General features: G+C 42.1%; 2 protein-coding genes across 2 annotated transcripts in view; one reads left to right on the top strand and one right to left on the bottom strand.

Moving 5' to 3' along the window:
* Positions 1 to 5,700: 5,700 nt before the first annotated feature.
* On the bottom strand, positions 5,701 to 9,994 carry LOC120049239 (oocyte zinc finger protein XlCOF6-like). Its single transcript, XM_038995476.1, has 3 exons — positions 9,722 to 9,994; positions 8,332 to 8,592; positions 5,701 to 7,434 (listed from the first exon to the last, which is right to left on the bottom strand). The coding sequence occupies exons 1-3, from the start codon at positions 9,890 to 9,892 to the stop codon at positions 5,902 to 5,904; spliced, it is 1,965 nt and encodes a 654-aa protein (XP_038851404.1). The 5' UTR covers positions 9,893 to 9,994; the 3' UTR covers positions 5,701 to 5,901.
* Positions 9,995 to 13,080: 3,086 nt separating this feature from the next.
* The window catches only part of LOC120049677 (neuralized-like protein 4), a 29,081-nt gene continuing 23,699 nt past the window's right edge, over positions 13,081 to 18,462 (top strand). Inside the window, exon 1 of the mRNA XM_038996026.1 lies at positions 13,081 to 13,248. Coding sequence (XP_038851954.1) covers positions 13,084 to 13,248 — 165 coding nt within the window. The 5' untranslated portion in view covers positions 13,081 to 13,083. The remainder of the gene's footprint in view (positions 13,249 to 18,462) is intronic.

The raw sequence follows: 18,462 nt of genomic DNA on the forward strand, positions 1-18,462 counted from the left end.
TGTATGACAAGAACATATTACAACTTTATTCACAATTCCAAAATAACAATGAATGTCAAAGCATTGTCAGAATGAAAGTTACAAGTTGTGCCTCTAACCTGCGTCCTCCCAGGGGCTTCGTTCAGGAAGGGTTATTAGATTCCCTTCAATATTAAAAAGAGAGAAAACTATTTAAGTCAAACAAACCAATGCCGCAGCCTCCTTCCTCTCAACAACCCTGAACCATACAGCTCCTGAAATGTATGATATCCTTATATTTTTGCCACATTTCCCACAGACGTGGAGTTCGATGGAGGAGTGACATTTTGCTACATGGGGTTTTAAGGTAGGACGCGAGAGGAAAGGTTTTACCGCAGTAATCACAGGCGAACGACTTCTCTCCGGTGTGCAAGGCACAGCTGAGAAAATGAATTATGCACATTATTACAAAACCAAGATATTGTCATTGTGAAAAAAAACATGGACTTTTAACGATTCGTGTTTATAGAAACCCTTGCCACATTCGTCACAGGTATAAGGGGGTTCTTCGGTGTGTGTGCGTTCGTGTCTCTTGCACTCACGTTCACATTTGAAGCCTTCCCCACAGTAGCTGCACGCTAACGGCTTGCTGGTCAGGTGCGAGGCTTGATGCATCTTAAGGAACCTTGAATGAAGGTCATTGGGCATTTTCCGCAAGCATACGGCTTGGATTCCGTGTTACATCTTATGGTCGCTAAACGTATACTTGGTTTTGAAACACATCCGACACTGAAATGCTCTCTCTTCTGAATTAACACTTGCGTGAATCTCTTATGATTTTATCTTTGAACGTGGTCTCCTTCTTGCCATTTGTAGCCTTGTCAGCCTCACCACGGAGTTGGCGCGTCAACCTGAAAACATATATAATTTGTAAATTGATCTCCAACATAGTCACAGAGCAGCACCCCTGGAACAGGTTAGGGAGTTAATTGCCTTGCTCGACGGTAGTAACTGTCAGTCCTGTGATTCAAGGATCATAATAGTAAAGGCTTATGCCCACTGATAACGTTATCCCCTGGACTGTATAATTCATGCAAACCTCAAATATAACAAACCTCAAAATGCTGTGCCAACTCTGGTGAATACGGTCATTCCTCCTCTTCCACTGTCTTTTCAGGTATTTCCTTACTATCAGTAATCTCCAATAGCTTCATTTCAGTGATTTAATCTCAGTTTGACTCTGGGATATCTCTGAACGTAGTGCTACAATGCCATTGGAGATCAACTGGTTGATTTTGATAGTCTGTTTCACAAACTGCAGTTTAACACTCAAAAATGGACCTAGAAACAAAAAAATTGACCTAGAAACAAAAAAATTGACCTAGAAACAAACAAATGGACCTAGAACAAAAAGCTAGGTCATTGCAGTTGAAAGCCAGCATCTGGGACCTTGAGGCCTGGATTTTAATCCTTTGTTTCACAGCTGACAATCACATCATTTTTTGCCCAATCAGGTGATGGCTCTCCATTGACACACTTTACTGATGTCTTCTTATTTTTGACATCACGTCCACTTTTCAGTATTTTCTTTTTTGCCTTTTTTCTCCTGTCGTTGGGATCTCATTTCTTCGGCCCTCTACTTAGGCGCAATGTTCTCGGGGACTCGGGTAACCGCATATCGCTGATGTCAATCCTGTGCAACCGCAGTATGGGTTGACAGTGCAGACAGGAAGCTGTTAAGCGGCTGGCTTTCAGCCCACTGCGGGTGTAAGGGCAGAGAACAGTCTCTTCTTTCCTTCTCTGCTTTATTGACTCTCTGCCGACTGTCTTGCGTTGAACGGTCATCTCGGTGGCTTCCTCTATAGTCTCGATCTTGACCTCCACAGAAGCCGAACCCGCTGGTTGCTTTAAAGGCCAGACCCTTGAGTGCCAACTCATCCCTGTTTTTTCCCCCCGAGGGAGTTGGACTCGATCACAGGTGGCATTTCTGACTCGTCATCCGATGTGACAGGGATTTGATATCCCTGCATGGTGGTACCTGACTGTCTCTCTGAGCTAGCTTGGCAGGAGGCACTTTCTTCCACCACCAAAGAAGGAAAAGACAATGGAGAGGATGTAGTTGCCAGCAGCGGCCCTTTGAGCTCGATAAAGAGAGTGCATCATAAGTAATCAGGATAAACTATCGAGATCAATCAAATATTTTTCCCCCAGCTTTAATACCTGTAAATCTTGACCCCCATTATGAAAGGCATAATTCCATTTCAATATATTTTCACAATTTTGTTGAAGCCTGAACTAGCTCACCTAATTCGCAAAGTCAAGGACTTGATGATTAGTTGACAAGTTGCTCTGGAATAGATCAAATACATGGAAACGCTGGGGGTCCCCGAGGAGAGGTTAGAAAACCCCTAAATTAGTGTATCCCACCACCTACCATTGATGTCAAAATGGTGTCCATTGTTATGGTGACGCAGTAGTGCCTGTAATGGCTCAGGGTGAGTTACAGACTCACACACTCCTCTAAGAGACCATGTGAGAGGCTGAGCCACGACACAGTATAAGAACACAAAGAAAGTCACAGTAGTGGGGTTTCAATGTTCTGCCTGGAAAGAGAGGCACAGTTTGCCGAGTCCTAACTTGAGATCTGCAAGCATAGTAGGCTACCACAAAATGATGTAAAGTACCTGTTCAAGGTTTGAAGTGGGAATAAGCTTATCCAGGTTAGACACGAACTCGTGCACAAGAATCTGCAGTGAAGAGTCATACCTGGGGCCGAACTCCTCTGGAAAAACTATCTGAGAGACAAAACAAGCAGGTGCTTCTGAAGAAAGTTATTGGATTTTTTATTTACACTTCAAAGAAATGGGTTCCTTTGTATTGAATGGCTCACTGGCACCAGGTGGGATTCGGGAGCAGTGAACTCAATCGTTTCCGTTTTTAACCCCAGCATATTTTGACACTAACCTGGAAGAAAATATCCATGTCCTCTGGTTCCTCTAGCAGGTTTTGAATTAGCTTCATGAAGCTTGCCTCTGATGCCTCCACCTTTTGGATCTGAAAACTACAGCAAAGCACTGCCTCTGAATAAAACTACTCTGTATAGTATTTAACAGACTTGATCTTATACATCGTTGATCCGTCTATAAAGCAATAAAAAATAGCAACTGATAGTAAACTGTAAGAATGTGTGGCCATGTGGCAATAAAACCCACAACTCTGGAGCAGGTTACACGCTAGCCTTTGATCATGACTCTCAGTTCCATTATATTACATATGTCATTGGACGAAAGCGTCTTCTGTAGGGGTGAGTTCTGTTAAGATCTGCGACTCTCAGTCTGAACATGCATCGCTTGCAGTACGGTTTGAAAGATAAGGCCCATATGTTTCGAAAGCCATATCGCAAGCAATGATTATTGACGTTTCTAAACGTTAAAACACAGCGTCAGGATTGTAGTTCACGGGGCAGTCGTGGGCAAAGAAGGTGGCTGAGAACTGTAGGGAGAAGGCAGAATTTTGCCAATCGCTTGAGAGCTAGTTACAAGAATGACGCTTCAACCACCGCAGTCATCGGAAAAGTGGTTCCTTCGCTGAATAGCCCTCACCTCCTCCTCCTGACTGGAGGTAAAGCTACTTAACCTGGCCAGGTTATGGCTGAATGGTATCAGGGTCGGCCAGGTCATCAGAGCGACACAACTCCAGAACCATGTAAGAATGCTGTTCATTGACTACAGCTCAGCATTCAACACCATAGTACCCTCCAAGCTCAACATCAAGCTAGAGGCCTGTACAATTGGGTCCTGGACTTTCTGACGGGCCACCCCAGGTGGTGAAAGTAGGAAACAACATCTCCACCTCGCTGACCCTCAACACTGGGGCCCCACAAGGGTGCGTGCTCAGCCCCCTCCTGTACTCCCTGTTCACCCATGCCATGCATGCCTCCAACTTAATCATCAAGTTTGCAGATGACACAACAGTAGTGGGCTTGATTAACAACAACGATGAGACAGCCTACAGGGAGGTGGCGAGTGCACTCGGAGTGTTGCGTCAGGAAAACAACCTCTCACTCAATGTCAACAAAACAAAGGAGATGATTGTGGACTTCAGGAAACAGCAGAGGGAGCACCCCCCTGTCCACATTGAAGGGCCAGCAGTGGAGAAAGTGTAAAGTTTTAAGTTCCTCGGCGTACACATCAACGAAAAACTGAAATGGTCCACCCACACAGACATCTCACAAGTCTTCAACTGGCAGCTTCATTAAATAGTACCCGCAAAACACCAGTCTCAACGTCAACAGTGAAGAGGCGACTCCGGGATAATGGCCTTCTAGGCAGCGTTCCTCTGTCCAGTGTCTGTGTTCTTTTGGTCATCTTAATCTTTTGTTTTTATTGGCCAGTCAGTTTTCTTTGCAGCTCTGCCTAGAAGGCCAGCATCCCGGAGTCACCTCTTCACTGTTGAAGTTGAGACTGGTGTTTTGCGGGTACTATTTAATTAAGCTGCCAGTTGAGTACTTGTGAGGTGTCTGTTTCTCAAACTAGACACTAATGTACTTGTCCTCTTGCTCAGTTGTGCACTGGGGCCTCCCCCTCTTTCTATTCTGGTTAGGGACAGTTTGCACTGCTCTGTGAAGGGAGTAGTACAGTCAATCAAAATATTTACCCTGCTCCTCCAAAAGCATTTGCACTTTGTGCCTTCATAAACCTTAGCTAGCTAACGTTAGTTAGTTAGCTCAAAAATAGTGGACCACTTATTTTTGTTCCAGGAACACTTAAGTCATGGAATTTCAAAAATGTTCACAGTAAAAGTCCCTCACATAATAGTAGAAGTGTCAATAACCTGTCTTAATTCTTGATATGATAAATAATTGTCTAAACATGAACAATGATTCATATATTTTCATATGATGGTTACATTTGCATTAAAACCTGGGTTTTAAAACATGTTCTGTATACAGCACATACAAATATTGCGCTGTACAGGAAAAACGATTGATTTTCTTGAGTGGAAAATACTCAGTAGGGTCTCTATTAACCAAATAGTTTGTTTGGGATGGGGACTGTCTCGTACAGTCTGTTGCTGGCTTTTAACGCCACGATATCATGAAGCTATTGACAAATCGAAGCTCACTATGGCTTCCAGCCCATCCTGGATTGGCTGTTGATACCTAGCACTACCTAGCCTGCTTGCTAGCACCCACATGAGTGGCAATCCGAATTATCGTGTTGTGGAAATCCCATCTGAGGTCACATGGTCATGTGAAAACTCCTGGCCCTTACCATGAGCTACAGTAGCCACAACTGGGGCCTGTTCAGAAGGATGATGTTACAGAATGTTCAGATTCAGAAATGTATCATGTAGATTAGTTGTCAGAATAAAGAATCGTGTCAGCTCTATTCATTCTATTTCTATCTGAAACTTTCAGAACGTTTCACATCACTAAATCCATCCCTGCATGACTTTCAAACATGGAGATGTGTTAATTCAGAGAGGGAGTCTGTTTGAGCAATGCATGATTGTGAAATAAACTTCTTGACTGGTTTGAGTAGCGGTTGAGTAGTGACTGGGTAATGGGCCCTATTATTCTTGGTATGGAGTGACTGTCATTATAGCTTTATATTTTACATGGTCAAAGTATGATTTTATCAAAATCATTTCCAAACGTATGTTGATTCTGTTCTATCATATAGCCACGTTTAACACTTGTATTCTGATTAAAAAGTAAAAAGTAAACATGCACGATTTTAGTGTAACAAGAACATATTACAACTTTTATTCACAATTCCAAAATAACAATGAATGTCAAAGCATTGTCAGAATGAAAGCTACAGATTGTGCCTCTAACCTGCGTCCTCCCAGGGGCTTCGTTCAGGAAGGGTTATTAGATTCCCTCCAATATTAGAAAGAGAAATTGTTTTAAGTCAAACAAACCAATGCCGCAGCCTCCTCTCAACAACCCTGAATCATATGGCTTCTGAAATGTATGATATCCTTATATTTTTTGCCACATTTCCCACAGACATGGAGTTCAGTCACAGAGTGAAATTTTGCTACATGGGTTTTAAGGTAGGACGCCAGAGCAAAGGTTTTACCGCAGTAATCACAGGCGAACGGCTTCTCTCCGGTGTGCAAGGCTACATGGACTTTTAATGATTCGTGTTTATAGAAACCCTTGCCACATTCGTCACAGGTATAAGGGGGTTCTTCGGTGTGTGTGCGTTCGTGTCTCTTGCGCTCACGTTCACCTTTGAAGCCTTTCCCACAGTAGCTGCACGCTAACGGCTTGCTGGTCAGGTGCGAGGCTTGATGCATCTTAAGGTACCTTGACCGAATGAAGGTCATTGGGCATTTGCCGCAAGCATACGGCTTGGAGTCCGTGTGAGTCTTCTTATGGTCGCTAAGCGTATACTTGGTTTTGAAACACATCCGACACTGAGAGCACTGGAATGCTCTCTCTTCTGAATGAACACTTGCGTGAATTTTCAAATTTTCTTTTTTTCCGAAGCACTTCCCACATGTTGGACATTGGAATGGCTTCTCTCCCCTATGGACTGATGCTTGGTGCTGTTTCAGTTCGGAAGGAGACTTGAAACCTTTTCCACACAATTCACAACGGTGAGCTCCTCCTCCGCTGTGAGTTAGCTGGTGATTCTTGAGGTATTTCAACTTTACGAAGGTTTTTGGACATTTGTCACAAGCATATGAGTTTGAATTTGAATTGTGCAACATTGTATGTTCCTTGAGGCCATTTTTACTTTTAAAACACTTCTGACACACGAGGCATCGGAACGGTTTCTCTGTTGAATGAACGCTTGCATGTTTGTCCAAATAACTCTTTGTTGCAAAGCACTTTCCACATGATGGGCATTCAAGCGGCTTCTCTCTCCTGTGGACCACTAATTGGTGATTTCTGAGCTTCCAAGCAGTCGGGAAACATTTCCCACATAATTCACAACAATAAGGTCTCTCTCCTGTGTGAGTCCGTTGATGCTGTTTAAAATTACATAATTTCTTAAAAACCTTACCGCAGTCCGGACAGAGGTACTCTTTCCTGGTGTTGGTAGTCTTATTTTGTTTCCTGTTTGGCCTTGGCTTTCTGTTGTGTAGAGATTCGTCACTCGAGGTTTGTCTGGCATTAGCATTCTCCTCCTCCCATTGGTCATCATCTGCGTTCTCCTTACTTCCGTCTGATTGTGCCACCATGGGTGCTTCTGTTCTCTTCTTTTCCCTCCTGGGTATAGTGGATAGCACAGAATCCCCAGTGAGACTTTGTGCATCTGTACTTAAGGCCTGAATGTCTGTAGGCCTGCTTTCTGCTTGTTTGGCTGTATTTGGCCCCTGTTTGTTAGAATTAGTGAGTGAGGAAGGTAATTTTGCCAGAGATATAAAGCATTGTTTCATCTCTATGGTTTTAACTCTGATCGTGGTCTCCTTGCAATTTGTAGTCTTGTCAGCCTCATCAATGGGAGTTGGCACGTCAACCTGAAAAAAACAAAACAAGGATTGGATCTCCAACATACACAGTCACAGAGCAGCACCCCTGGTTCAGGTTGTGGAGTTAAGTGCCTTGCTCAATGGTACAATGGCAGTACATGTCAGTCCAGGTATTCAAGGATAATAACAGTAAAGGGCTCATGCCCACTGATAACGTCAGCCCCCTGGACTGCATAATTCATGCAAATGATGGGGGTCATGATAGGGGCTGCACCAAATGATTGATGTATTATAATAATTGATTATGCTGATGTTGTATTAATAGAAGGGAAAGGGCTATATGACCATATAGGGGTCTTATAGGGTCCTGGACCACAGATTAGCAATATATGCATTATAAGATTATTTTCTAGTCTCTGCCTCTTATAAGAAACGTTATGAGCAGATGTGTGAGCCATTGCGGTCAAAACAGGGTGTCTGTGAGAAAGCGCCTCAAGGCTAAAAGAGATACATAGACACAGACCCCTGCAGGGGAGTAAATAGATAAGAGACAAGTCAGACATACCACTGTAAGCCACACAGGAGTGGAAAATTACTGCTGAGCCCTTAGAAAACACTGGACTATTGTTTTCTCCTGCAAGTTTGTATGACTGTATATGCAGGGTCTTGGTCTCATGAGTAGAAGGTGTTGACGTAGGCAGTTACATCCCTAGGGGTTGACTGCAAGCATATTAAAGCAACTTTGACCTGTTTTATTTTGCAGAATTTACTCTGAAACATACGTGCTGTGTTTCCGTTGTCAACTTCTGTCTGCAATTACATTAATAAAGGTTTGATTGATTTACTTAAAGAAGATATTGGCTGATTGCTGATTTCACCAATAAGCCAAAGATTGACAAGGAACAAGGAACCTACCCCAACACAAACATGTTAAATATAACATACCTCCAAATCCTCTGCAAACTCCGGTGAATATGGTAATCCTGTCCATTCCTCCTCTTCCACTGTCTGTGGGGTTCTTCCCACTGTCTTTTCAGATATCTCCTTACCGTCAGTCATCTCCAATAGCTTAATTTTCAGAGATTTAACCTCACTTTGACTCTGGCCTATCTTTGAACACAGAGCTGCAGTACCTTTGGAGATCAAGTGGTTGATTTTGATAATAGTCTTTGTCACGTACTGTTTCATCACACATTTCAACTGGACCTAGAACAAGAGAACATATATAGATATATTTTTCATTCCACAACAACCTGTTTAACTATGGATAGAAAACTAATTAGCTCATACGTTAAAGGGATAATCCACCCCCAGAAATGAAACTCCTGTCAATTTGAGGATAGTAGTATATTTTCTATGAGTGAGTAAAATAACTATTTCCCCCATTAATTTTACTTCTAAGTGGTCCGTTCTCACCACTGGAGATAAAAGATAAATCACATTTTATAACTCTTAAATAATTACCTGCACTCCAGATCGCCAAACCAGCCAATAGATGGTAAGGGTATATACCTGTCTAGAACACACCCATCTATTTATATCGTCATGACAAAGTATATATATTTTTCTTAGGGTGTGTTCCTAAATTCAATCTGGAGTGCGCTCCGGGCGTTCGTAATTTTACTCGCCCTAGCAGAGCTGGTTAAGCTATTTTCATGTTATCCAGATAATTGGTGACTGTAACTGTACAGCTAGCAACAATTTAATTACGCTTTTCCGCCGAAGTTTACTAACACCGGCCATATTCAAGCGGTGTCGATCGTTCGTAAATTCATCAGTTATTCTGCACTCTGTCACACTCAGATGAATGCTCTGAAATCAGAGTAGATAGCCAGAGGGAACGGACCATTTGATGTGTTCTATCTAAACAGTGTACCACATTAGTAACTACCATCATGCAATGCGCCCTTTGTGTCTGTGGGAAAAGGGCCGTTGGTGCCATAGTAACGTCTGTACTGTAAGTATTTTGCACTGTCTGCCTCAGAGATGAACTGCAAATTGAACATGGTCTGATTGTAGACCCCTAAATTGACAGTGCAGTGTGTTTAGACGATTTTACCGCTAGCTAGCTACTTCACATGCTGGTAATTGTGTTTGGCTACCTAACTAGCCAGCCAGCCCAGAGAGAGCATTGCATTGTGGGTTTTGCAGTCGACTTGGCTGCAACAGATTTCCACAACGATTTGCACGTTGCTACCAATCTCGTTATAACGAAATTAAACATTTGTGAACAACAAATATTGTATTAGTGTCATTTAACACTGCAAATCATAGGAAGTTGTGATTTTGGATGGATTGAAACATTTTATTTGTAAAAGTAAAGTTAGCCACTTACTTTTACCTCCAACTTGGACTCCCCTGTCTTTCCTGCATCGACAATGCCTGTGCTGTGTTGTGTAGAAAAGACTGAGACCGACATACATTTGTCAATTTCATCCTCAAACGACATCATTAATTCATCCATAATAGATACCAACTCATTATGGAAAGGATCTGGCTGCCACATCTTGTATTTGGTAGTTAATTATCAACAGCGATTGCTACATTTTTAACAAAGTACAACAACATACATAGACCGTATGACGATACACCTTCTTCTTCGGTGGGGTTCAACGGCGGTTAGCATCCAATAATGGTGCATTACCCCCACCAACTGGACTGAAGTATAAATCCATTGTACACTGAGTGTGCACAAAACATTAGGAACACCTGCTCTTCCATGACAGACTGACCAGGTGAATCCAGAAAGAAAGTTATGACCCCCTTATTGATGTCACTTGTTAAATCCACTTAAATCAGTGTAGATGAAGGGGAGAAGACAGGTTAAATATGGATTTTTAAGCCTTGAGACATGGATCGGGTATGTGTGCTATTCAGAGGGTGAATGGGCAAGACAAAATATTTAAGTGTCTTTGAACACGGTATGGTAGTAGGTGCCAGGCGCACCGGTTTGAGTGTATCAAGAACTGCAAAGCTGCTGGGTTTTTCACAAACAGTTTCCCATGTGCATCAAGAATGGTCCACCACCCAAAACTCATCCAGCCAACTTGACACAACTGTGGGAAGCATTGGAGTCAACATGAGTCAGCATCGCTGTGGAACACTTTTGACACCTTGTAGAGTCCATGCCCACTGACGAATTGAGGCTGTTCTGAGGGCAAAAGGGGGTACAACTCAATATTAGGAAGGGTTAATGTTTTGTACACTGTGTACTTTGTGATACGAAAAGAGAAACATTTCCCGGCCAACTAACCGGTAGTCACTAGTTACCACAGCCACAAAGTCATAAACCCTGCCTATTTCTACAATTATCTTCTTAAAATGTGATTTGAAACCTAACCTTAATCGCACTGCTAACATTATTAAGACCAAAAGGCTAATGTTTCTTTATACATTTTTACGATAAAGCCAATTTTGACTTTGTGGCTCTGGTAACTAGTGGGAACACAACCTACCCCACACTCTTTAAAAACCCACCACCCCATTCCACTATTTTGACCCCATCTTATCCTACACCAGGACAACGGCCTGGCAGGACGGGAAACTACCATTCAACACACCCTGTAACTCCTCTGCAGTAAATTCTCATATTACTAAGTACTTCTCTGCAGCTGCCACCACAACACCTATTTTCTGTGACTTCCATTCCATTCCATTCCGTGGGTACAGGTGATAACCATGGCAATGAACACTAAAAATCTAACCTTATTGAAGCACATTTAATTTGTAGGCCTATCACTCTGTACTGGAAAAAGTATACTACTCACTGTGAGCCTGTTAGGGTCCCTCACCCTTGAACCATCTTCATCTACTTTCTTCACTGGCTCAGCATAGAACACCTTCTGTACAACTCTGACCCTGGCAACCTCAACCTGCCTCTCTCGCACCAGACACTTCTGATCCTCAGCAACAAGATAGTGGTTGTCATGGCGCCGTAGGGTAGCCTAGGCAGAGAGCTCTATAACTATTCTACCTATTTTTTTCATAATTTTTAAGTGTTTTTGTAGCTTTTGCTTAAGGTATTTTTTTTTGTGTGGGGGGGGGGGGGGGGGTGTTGGTTGCTCTAGGGTTTGATCACTATATCCTGTGGACTCAGAGTTGCAGGATCATGATGAAAAGTCTATATTTTGGCTTGATAGCTAGGATGTTTGGAGTCTAATAATGTGGCTTTCTGTTTCATCTGTTTGAAAGTATTACACCAAGGACTGCACGCTGTGTAGCAGAGGAAGTACAAGGACTGTTCAGGGAACGCTCCAATGGAGTGACTGACCATTCAGAGAAGCAGGTGTGGTGGGCTGTTGAAGAGCTCCGGGCCTGTTTTTTATACTGTTTTTGTTTCTCCTTGTCTGTCTCATCGATGACCTCTCCCACTGAACCTACACTGCCTTTCCAACCCAAATTGTCCTCAACTTCATCCCAAGCCGACTGACTTTCAATCTTCATCATTTACATTTTGGGTTTGTTGTTTTACTTTTTATGCACTTTGAGATTCTTTGTAAAGCACTATACAGGTTAAAAAAATGTATTCATTATTATTATTATTAGATCTGTAAATCCAAGTATGCCTAGTACGCTAGGTCTACTGTTTAGGCCAGGCATACTATGTTATGTTTGTTAATCTTTTGAGCCATTTATTTATTAAGAGGACCACAATGGTGTCATTCTCGATGATTTTAAATGCATTATCCACATGTGTTTGTATAATGTTTTACATGATCATATACAGTGGGGAGAACAAGTATTTGATACACTGATGATTTTGCAGGTTTTCCTACATACAAAGCATGTAGAGGTCTGTAATTTTTTATCATAGGTACACTTCAACTGTGAGAGACGGAATCTAAAACAAAAATCCAGAAAATCACATTGTATGATTTTTAAGTAATTAATTTGCATTTTTTCCCCCCCATAGTGATCACTGAACGGACCTGAGGTAACTAACTTCCGGGTTTTAAGGACTACAATATTGACATATAGTAAGGAACTACAAGCTGGCGAGCTCTATTGATGTGCATTATATAGAAAGGCGCATTACTGCTACCTGCTGTAATGGATGTCAAAACTCCGTCCCTCCATTAGCCTCATGCGCCCTCTAGTGTTCCGTCTTGTAGTGTGCATGATCTCTGAAACGGCCATCGAAATAGCGAAGGAAATTGTTTTTCGGTGTAAAAATGTTTTCTTCATAGCACAATTTTGGTGCAATTATTGCCATAACATAATTTTATATCTTATTAATAAGGTCCCATTCAGTGAGCAAGGCATCTACTCCTCATAACAACTTGGATTTGCAATATCCAGCTGACTCGCGCTCTGCAAAAATGTATTTATCTATATTTTAATGTCTATGTATTATTAATGAATAGTATAATTGAAGCATAATGCATGCTTTATATAGTGTGCTGCTGAATGAACCATGTAGTTATATGAGCTTTTAATGCTTGGTTTCAAAGAGTTGAGGAATATGGCAGATGTATGCATATAAAACACTGCTCATTCTTGTAAATCTGTGATAAATGTTCTATTGATTGATTCTGCTTGGACAGAAAGCGGACCACACTGCCATAAAGCAATTTTGCTTACTTGACCTTCTGCCGTCAATCTTAAAAAATGTGGGCGCGTATTTCGACTTGGATTTAAAGCCAGAGCTTTCATATTGTCGCAAACCCATGTGTCGCGAAGCACGCCGCCCCAGTGAAGATGGCGGCTGAGCTGCACCCGCGTAGCGGAAAACTGATCGGACTGTCGAATTCGAACAGAACCGCTCAGCGGAACCAACCAGTCCAAGAATTTAACCACGGGTTGGTTCTAAGCAGAGAGCCACTGAGGGACCGGGATGTATTCACCGTCCGTATTGACAAGAAGGTAAACAGAGCTGTCACTTTCAGCTCGGTGGGGGAGAGAGATGGGAATGCGAGGAGAGAGTGCATCCCGTGCCAGTGGGACGGAGTCTCTGTTGTCCGCAGTGGTGCTCGTGCCTTATTCAGTCCTCTTTGGGCGTGCGCAGTTTGACAATCAACCAGTACAGTGTTGATAGGTTTACTAGCGATCGTTTTAGCCATATCCTGTCCAAAATGTACTGCAACACATTTGCATTGGCACATTGACAACAACAATTGTTCAACACAATTAGCTAGCCAGCCCAGCTAGCTCTGTGTGGTCCAGTCCATATACAGTGTATACTTTTTTTTACGAAGGCAAAGTCAACTAGCGACCTCTTCGCTACCAATTACAAGGCTAACTTTACAGTAACGTTAGCTAAACTATAGCTAATGTTAGCCATACTAGCGAGCTTTTCGTGTGTGGATCGAACCAGTAAGTGCCTCGCTCTCAAAACACGGTAACGTTAGCTTTCAACGGCTAACTAACTAGCTATTGCTAGCCAAATGAATGACCACGACCAACATTTAGCTTGATAGATTCACTACTGTATAGCAACGTTAGCTCGTTTAGTTAGCCATGAGTTTGCTTGTTTGAAATGTAAGGTAGCGAGCTACTGTAGCTAGGTAACGTTAGCTATATCTCTAAGTTAGCTAACTAGCAACAGTCACTTGGTAGACCGCACACAGGCAGCAGCATTTTTCAGTTGTTGACGTCTATCTAGTCACAGAGGTCTACCTACAGCTAGACGACAGAAGCCAACTGGTTGAGTCAAGTTAACCTGTCTGTCAGGTAGGCCATAAGTCAATACTGTGGTCTTGACCAAAGATATAGAACCCCATATGGTCTGGTCTTGATAAGCAAAATAAAGGCAAAGCAGATATCAGTTGTGTCCTAATTGGTGTATGGTCAACTCAAGACCAACGTTGACAAAACAACTGACCCTGTGTCAGTGGTTAGGGGGAAACCTCACCCTACTCTGAATAGGCTGTCGTTTATCTGGATTATTGGACCTCTTTGTGATACACATTGGCTGCGTTTACACAGGCAGCCTAATTCTGATCTTTTTTATCTAATTTATGTTTTGACCAATCAGATTAGATCTTTTGCCAATAATTTGGCAAAAACTCAATTGTGCTGCCTGTGTAAACATAGCCATTGGGCTTGTTCAAAGTTGACTGACTGACTGATCTACAAATCACCTTGCATCATATATAACTACTTATTATTATTTGTAGATCAATCAGTCACCATTTACCCACAATGTATAATGATTTGATGCTCTCCAACGCGGCCAATGTTTTGAACCCTAATTTATCTTTTGAACTGCATGTAGTCCTAGGCTAACCGTTAGTTACTGTTTCTGTTAAAAGGTCTGCCTGCCTATGCAACATTTAGACTTCTTATCTCTATGCCGATCGCAGCACCTAGTTTGCCTGTTATCTAATTATAACGCAGATAGCCATGATTATCGGTCTGCTGGCCCGTTGGTGACCCTCACACCTGTGGGTTTTTGGCAGAGGGCACTAGTACTGTCTCCAATGCCATTTTAGCCCAACTGGGGTAGCACACAGCTCAGTGAACATGTATAGAGGGTGTATTGTTCAACCACTTGTAATGCCACTCTAGAAATCACTAGCTTGTCACATGAATAACAAACTCACACAACAAGCTTTCACATGAAGAGCATAGCTAACTAGATGGATAACATTAACAACAGATAGGCCTATATCCCTCCCGGCAGTGAGTGACCCAATATGTTTTCTCACTGGCGATAGTTTCATGGCCAGTATCATCTTATGTATCAAAGCTATAATGGACCACTATCCGTAATTGCATGACAGAAATCAATATCTGTGCTGTACAGTCAGTGCAACAAACTTGGCATTGTTGCTACAGTAAGGCTGTTTATAGACATTGATATAGGTTGTGTCTTGTCCTGCAATCGGACAACAGGCAAATGCACCAAAACCAAGCTGCTAGATTGATATACGACAGCTTGTTCGGTGTGGAATATGATGGTGTTTGTTGGTAATAGTGACAGTAGCATATTAAGCGGGATGGTCGTTTGGTAAGCACTAGTGTAGTATGTGCCTGCCTCTCCCCCTGGCTGCTAGTCTTTGTAGTGTGTGTGTGTGTGTGTCAGAGAGAGATAAGGAGCTGCAGCAGCTTGTATTCACAGATGTGTTTGTGTATGCATTCGTTTGCAGATTTGTGTGTATGTGTGCTGGGGAGAGAGAGCGAGAGATGGATGCAGCTTTTTAGTGTGTGAGAGAGGGTCTACATCAGATTTAGAATGGGCTTGCAAGGATGAATACCGCAATAACAGATGTGATTTTCAGTATCACCAAATGTGTAGGTCAAAGTCACCACAATTTGTGACACTGAAAATTACAACATCTGGCGTTACGGCATTCAGCTGAGACGTGTGCGCCTAAGTTGAAAAAAATACATTTAGGAGCAGCGGTGCTCCTAAATTAAGATTCCAGGTCCCATAGCAAAATATTTAGGCACATATGTGAGTACAATGTTTGCACTGTAGAGCCCTGCTCTAAATTGAATTCCTCTGCCTCAATTTACAGTATATTATTTACTCTTGGTCCATCTTTAACCCAGCTCAACCTCTTGTACTCTCTGACCTGCCTTCTCCTGTCCTCGCTATCTGTAGGCCTACTGTGATACATTTACTAACTTGTTTTCATTTGATGGACTTTACTCTGCTTTTTGGTCTTCAAGTCAAATGTGAGTTTGTTGTTCACAGAATTGTTCACTCAATTAGTATTTGGTAACATTGCCTTTAAATTGTTTAACTTGGGTCAAACGTTTCGGGTAGCCTTCCACAAGCTTCCCACAATAAGTTGGGTGAATTTTGGCCCATTCCTCCTGACAGAGCTGGTGCATAATTTTCTGGAATTTTCCAAGCTGTTTAAAGGCACAGTCAACTTAGTGTATGTAAACAACTTCAGACCCACTGGAATTGTGATACAGTGAAATAATCTGTAAACAATTATTGGAAAAGTTTTAATGACTCCAACCTAAGTGTATGTAAACTTCCGACTTCAACTGTACATGCATACATACATACATACATACAGTTGAAGTCGGAAGTTTACATACACTTAGGTTGGAGTCATTAACTCGTTTTTCAACCACTCCACAAATTTCTTGTTAACAAACTATAGTTTTGGCAAGTCGGTTAATACATCTACTTTATGCATGACACAAGTAATTTACAGACAGATTATTTCAGTATAATTCACTATCACAATTCCAGTAAGTCAGAAGTTTACATACACTAAGTTGACTGTGCCTTTAAACAGCTTAGAAAATTCCAGAAAATTATGTCATGGCTTTAGAAGCTGATAGGCTAATTGACATCATTTGAGTCAATTGGAGGTGTACCTGTGGATGTATTTCAAGGCCTACCTTCAAACTCAGTGCCTCTTTGCTTGACATCATGGGAAAATCAAAAGAAATCAGACAAGACCTCAGAAAAAAAATTGTAGACCTCCATAAGTCTGGTTCATCCTTGGGCGCAATTTCGAAATGCCTGAAGGTACCACATTCATCTGTAAAAACAATAGTACGCAAGTATAAACACCATGGGACCACGCAGCCGTCATACCGCTCAGGAGGGAGACTCCTTCTGTCTCCTAGAGATGAACGTACTTTGGTGCGAAAAGTGCAAATCAATCCCAGAACAGCAGCAAAGGACCTTGTTAAGATGCTGGAGGAAACAGGTACAATAGTATCTATATCCACAGTAAAACAAGTCCTATATCGACAACCTGAAAGGCCGCTCAGCAAGGAAGAAGCCATTGCTCCAAAACCGCCATAAAAAAGCCATACTACGGTTTGCAACTGCACATGGGGACAAAGATCGGACTTTTCGGAGAAATGCCTTCTGGTCTGATGAAACAAAAATAAAACTGTTTGGCCATAATGACCATCGTTATGTTTGGAGTAAAAAGGGGGAGGCTTGCAAGCCGAAGAACACCATCCCAACCGTGAAGCACGGGGGTGGCAGCATCATGTTGTGGGGGTGCTTTGCTGCAGGAGGTACTGGTGCACTTCACAAAACAGATGGCATCATGACAAGGAAAAGTATGTGGATATATTGAAGCAACATCTCAAGACATCAGTCAGGAAGTTAAAGCTTGGTTGCAAATGGGTCTTCCAAATGGACAATGACACCCAAGCATACTTCCAAAGTTGTGGAAAAATAGCTTAAGGACAGTAAAGTCAAGGTATTGGAGTGGCCATCACAAAGCCCTGACCTCAATCCTATAGAGAATTTGTGGGCAGAACTGAAAAAGCCTGTGTGAGAAAGGAGGCCTACAAACCTGACCCAGTTACACCAGCTCTGTCAGGAGGAATGGGCCAAAATTCATCCAACTTAATGTGGGAAGCTTGTGGAAGGCTACCCAAAACGTTTGACCCAAGTTAAACAATTTTAAATTCAATGCTTCCAAATACTAATTGAGTGTATGTAAACTTCTGACCCACTGGGAATGTGATGGAGGAAATAAAATAAAAAATAAATAATTCTCTCTACTATTATTCTGACATTTCACATTCTTAAATTGAAGTGGTGATCCTAACCGACCTAAGACAGGGAATTTTTTACTAGGATTAAATGTGAGGACCTTTCAAAAGTTTGGACACAACTACTCATTCAAGGGTTTTTCTTTATTTTTACTGTTTTCTACTTTGTAGAATAATAGTGAAGACATAAACTATGAAATAACACAAATGGAGTCATGTAGTAACCCAAAAAAGTGTTAAACAAATGAATATATTTTATATTTGTCAAAGTTGCCACCCTTTACCTTGACAGCTTTGCTCACTCGTGGCATTCTTTCAACCAACTTCACCTGGAATGCTTTTCCAACAGTCTTGAAGTTCCCACATATGCTGAGCACTTGTTGGCTGCTTTTCCTTCACTTTGCGATGCAACCCATCCCCAAACCATCTAAATTGGCTTGAGGTTGGGTGATTGGGGAGGCCAGGTCTTCTGATGCAGCACCATCACTCTCTTTCTTGGTCAATTAGCCCTTACACAGCCTGGAGGTGTTTTGGGTCATTGTCCTGTTGGAAAAACAAATGACAGTCCCACTAAGCGCAAACAGAAGGGATGGCGTATCGCTGCAGAATGCTGCGGTAGCCGTGCTGGTTATGTGTGCCTTGAATTCTAAATAA

Source organism: Salvelinus namaycush, chromosome 6 (assembly GCF_016432855.1).
Source record: "Salvelinus namaycush isolate Seneca chromosome 6, SaNama_1.0, whole genome shotgun sequence".
Lineage (NCBI taxonomy): Eukaryota > Metazoa > Chordata > Actinopteri > Salmoniformes > Salmonidae > Salvelinus > Salvelinus namaycush.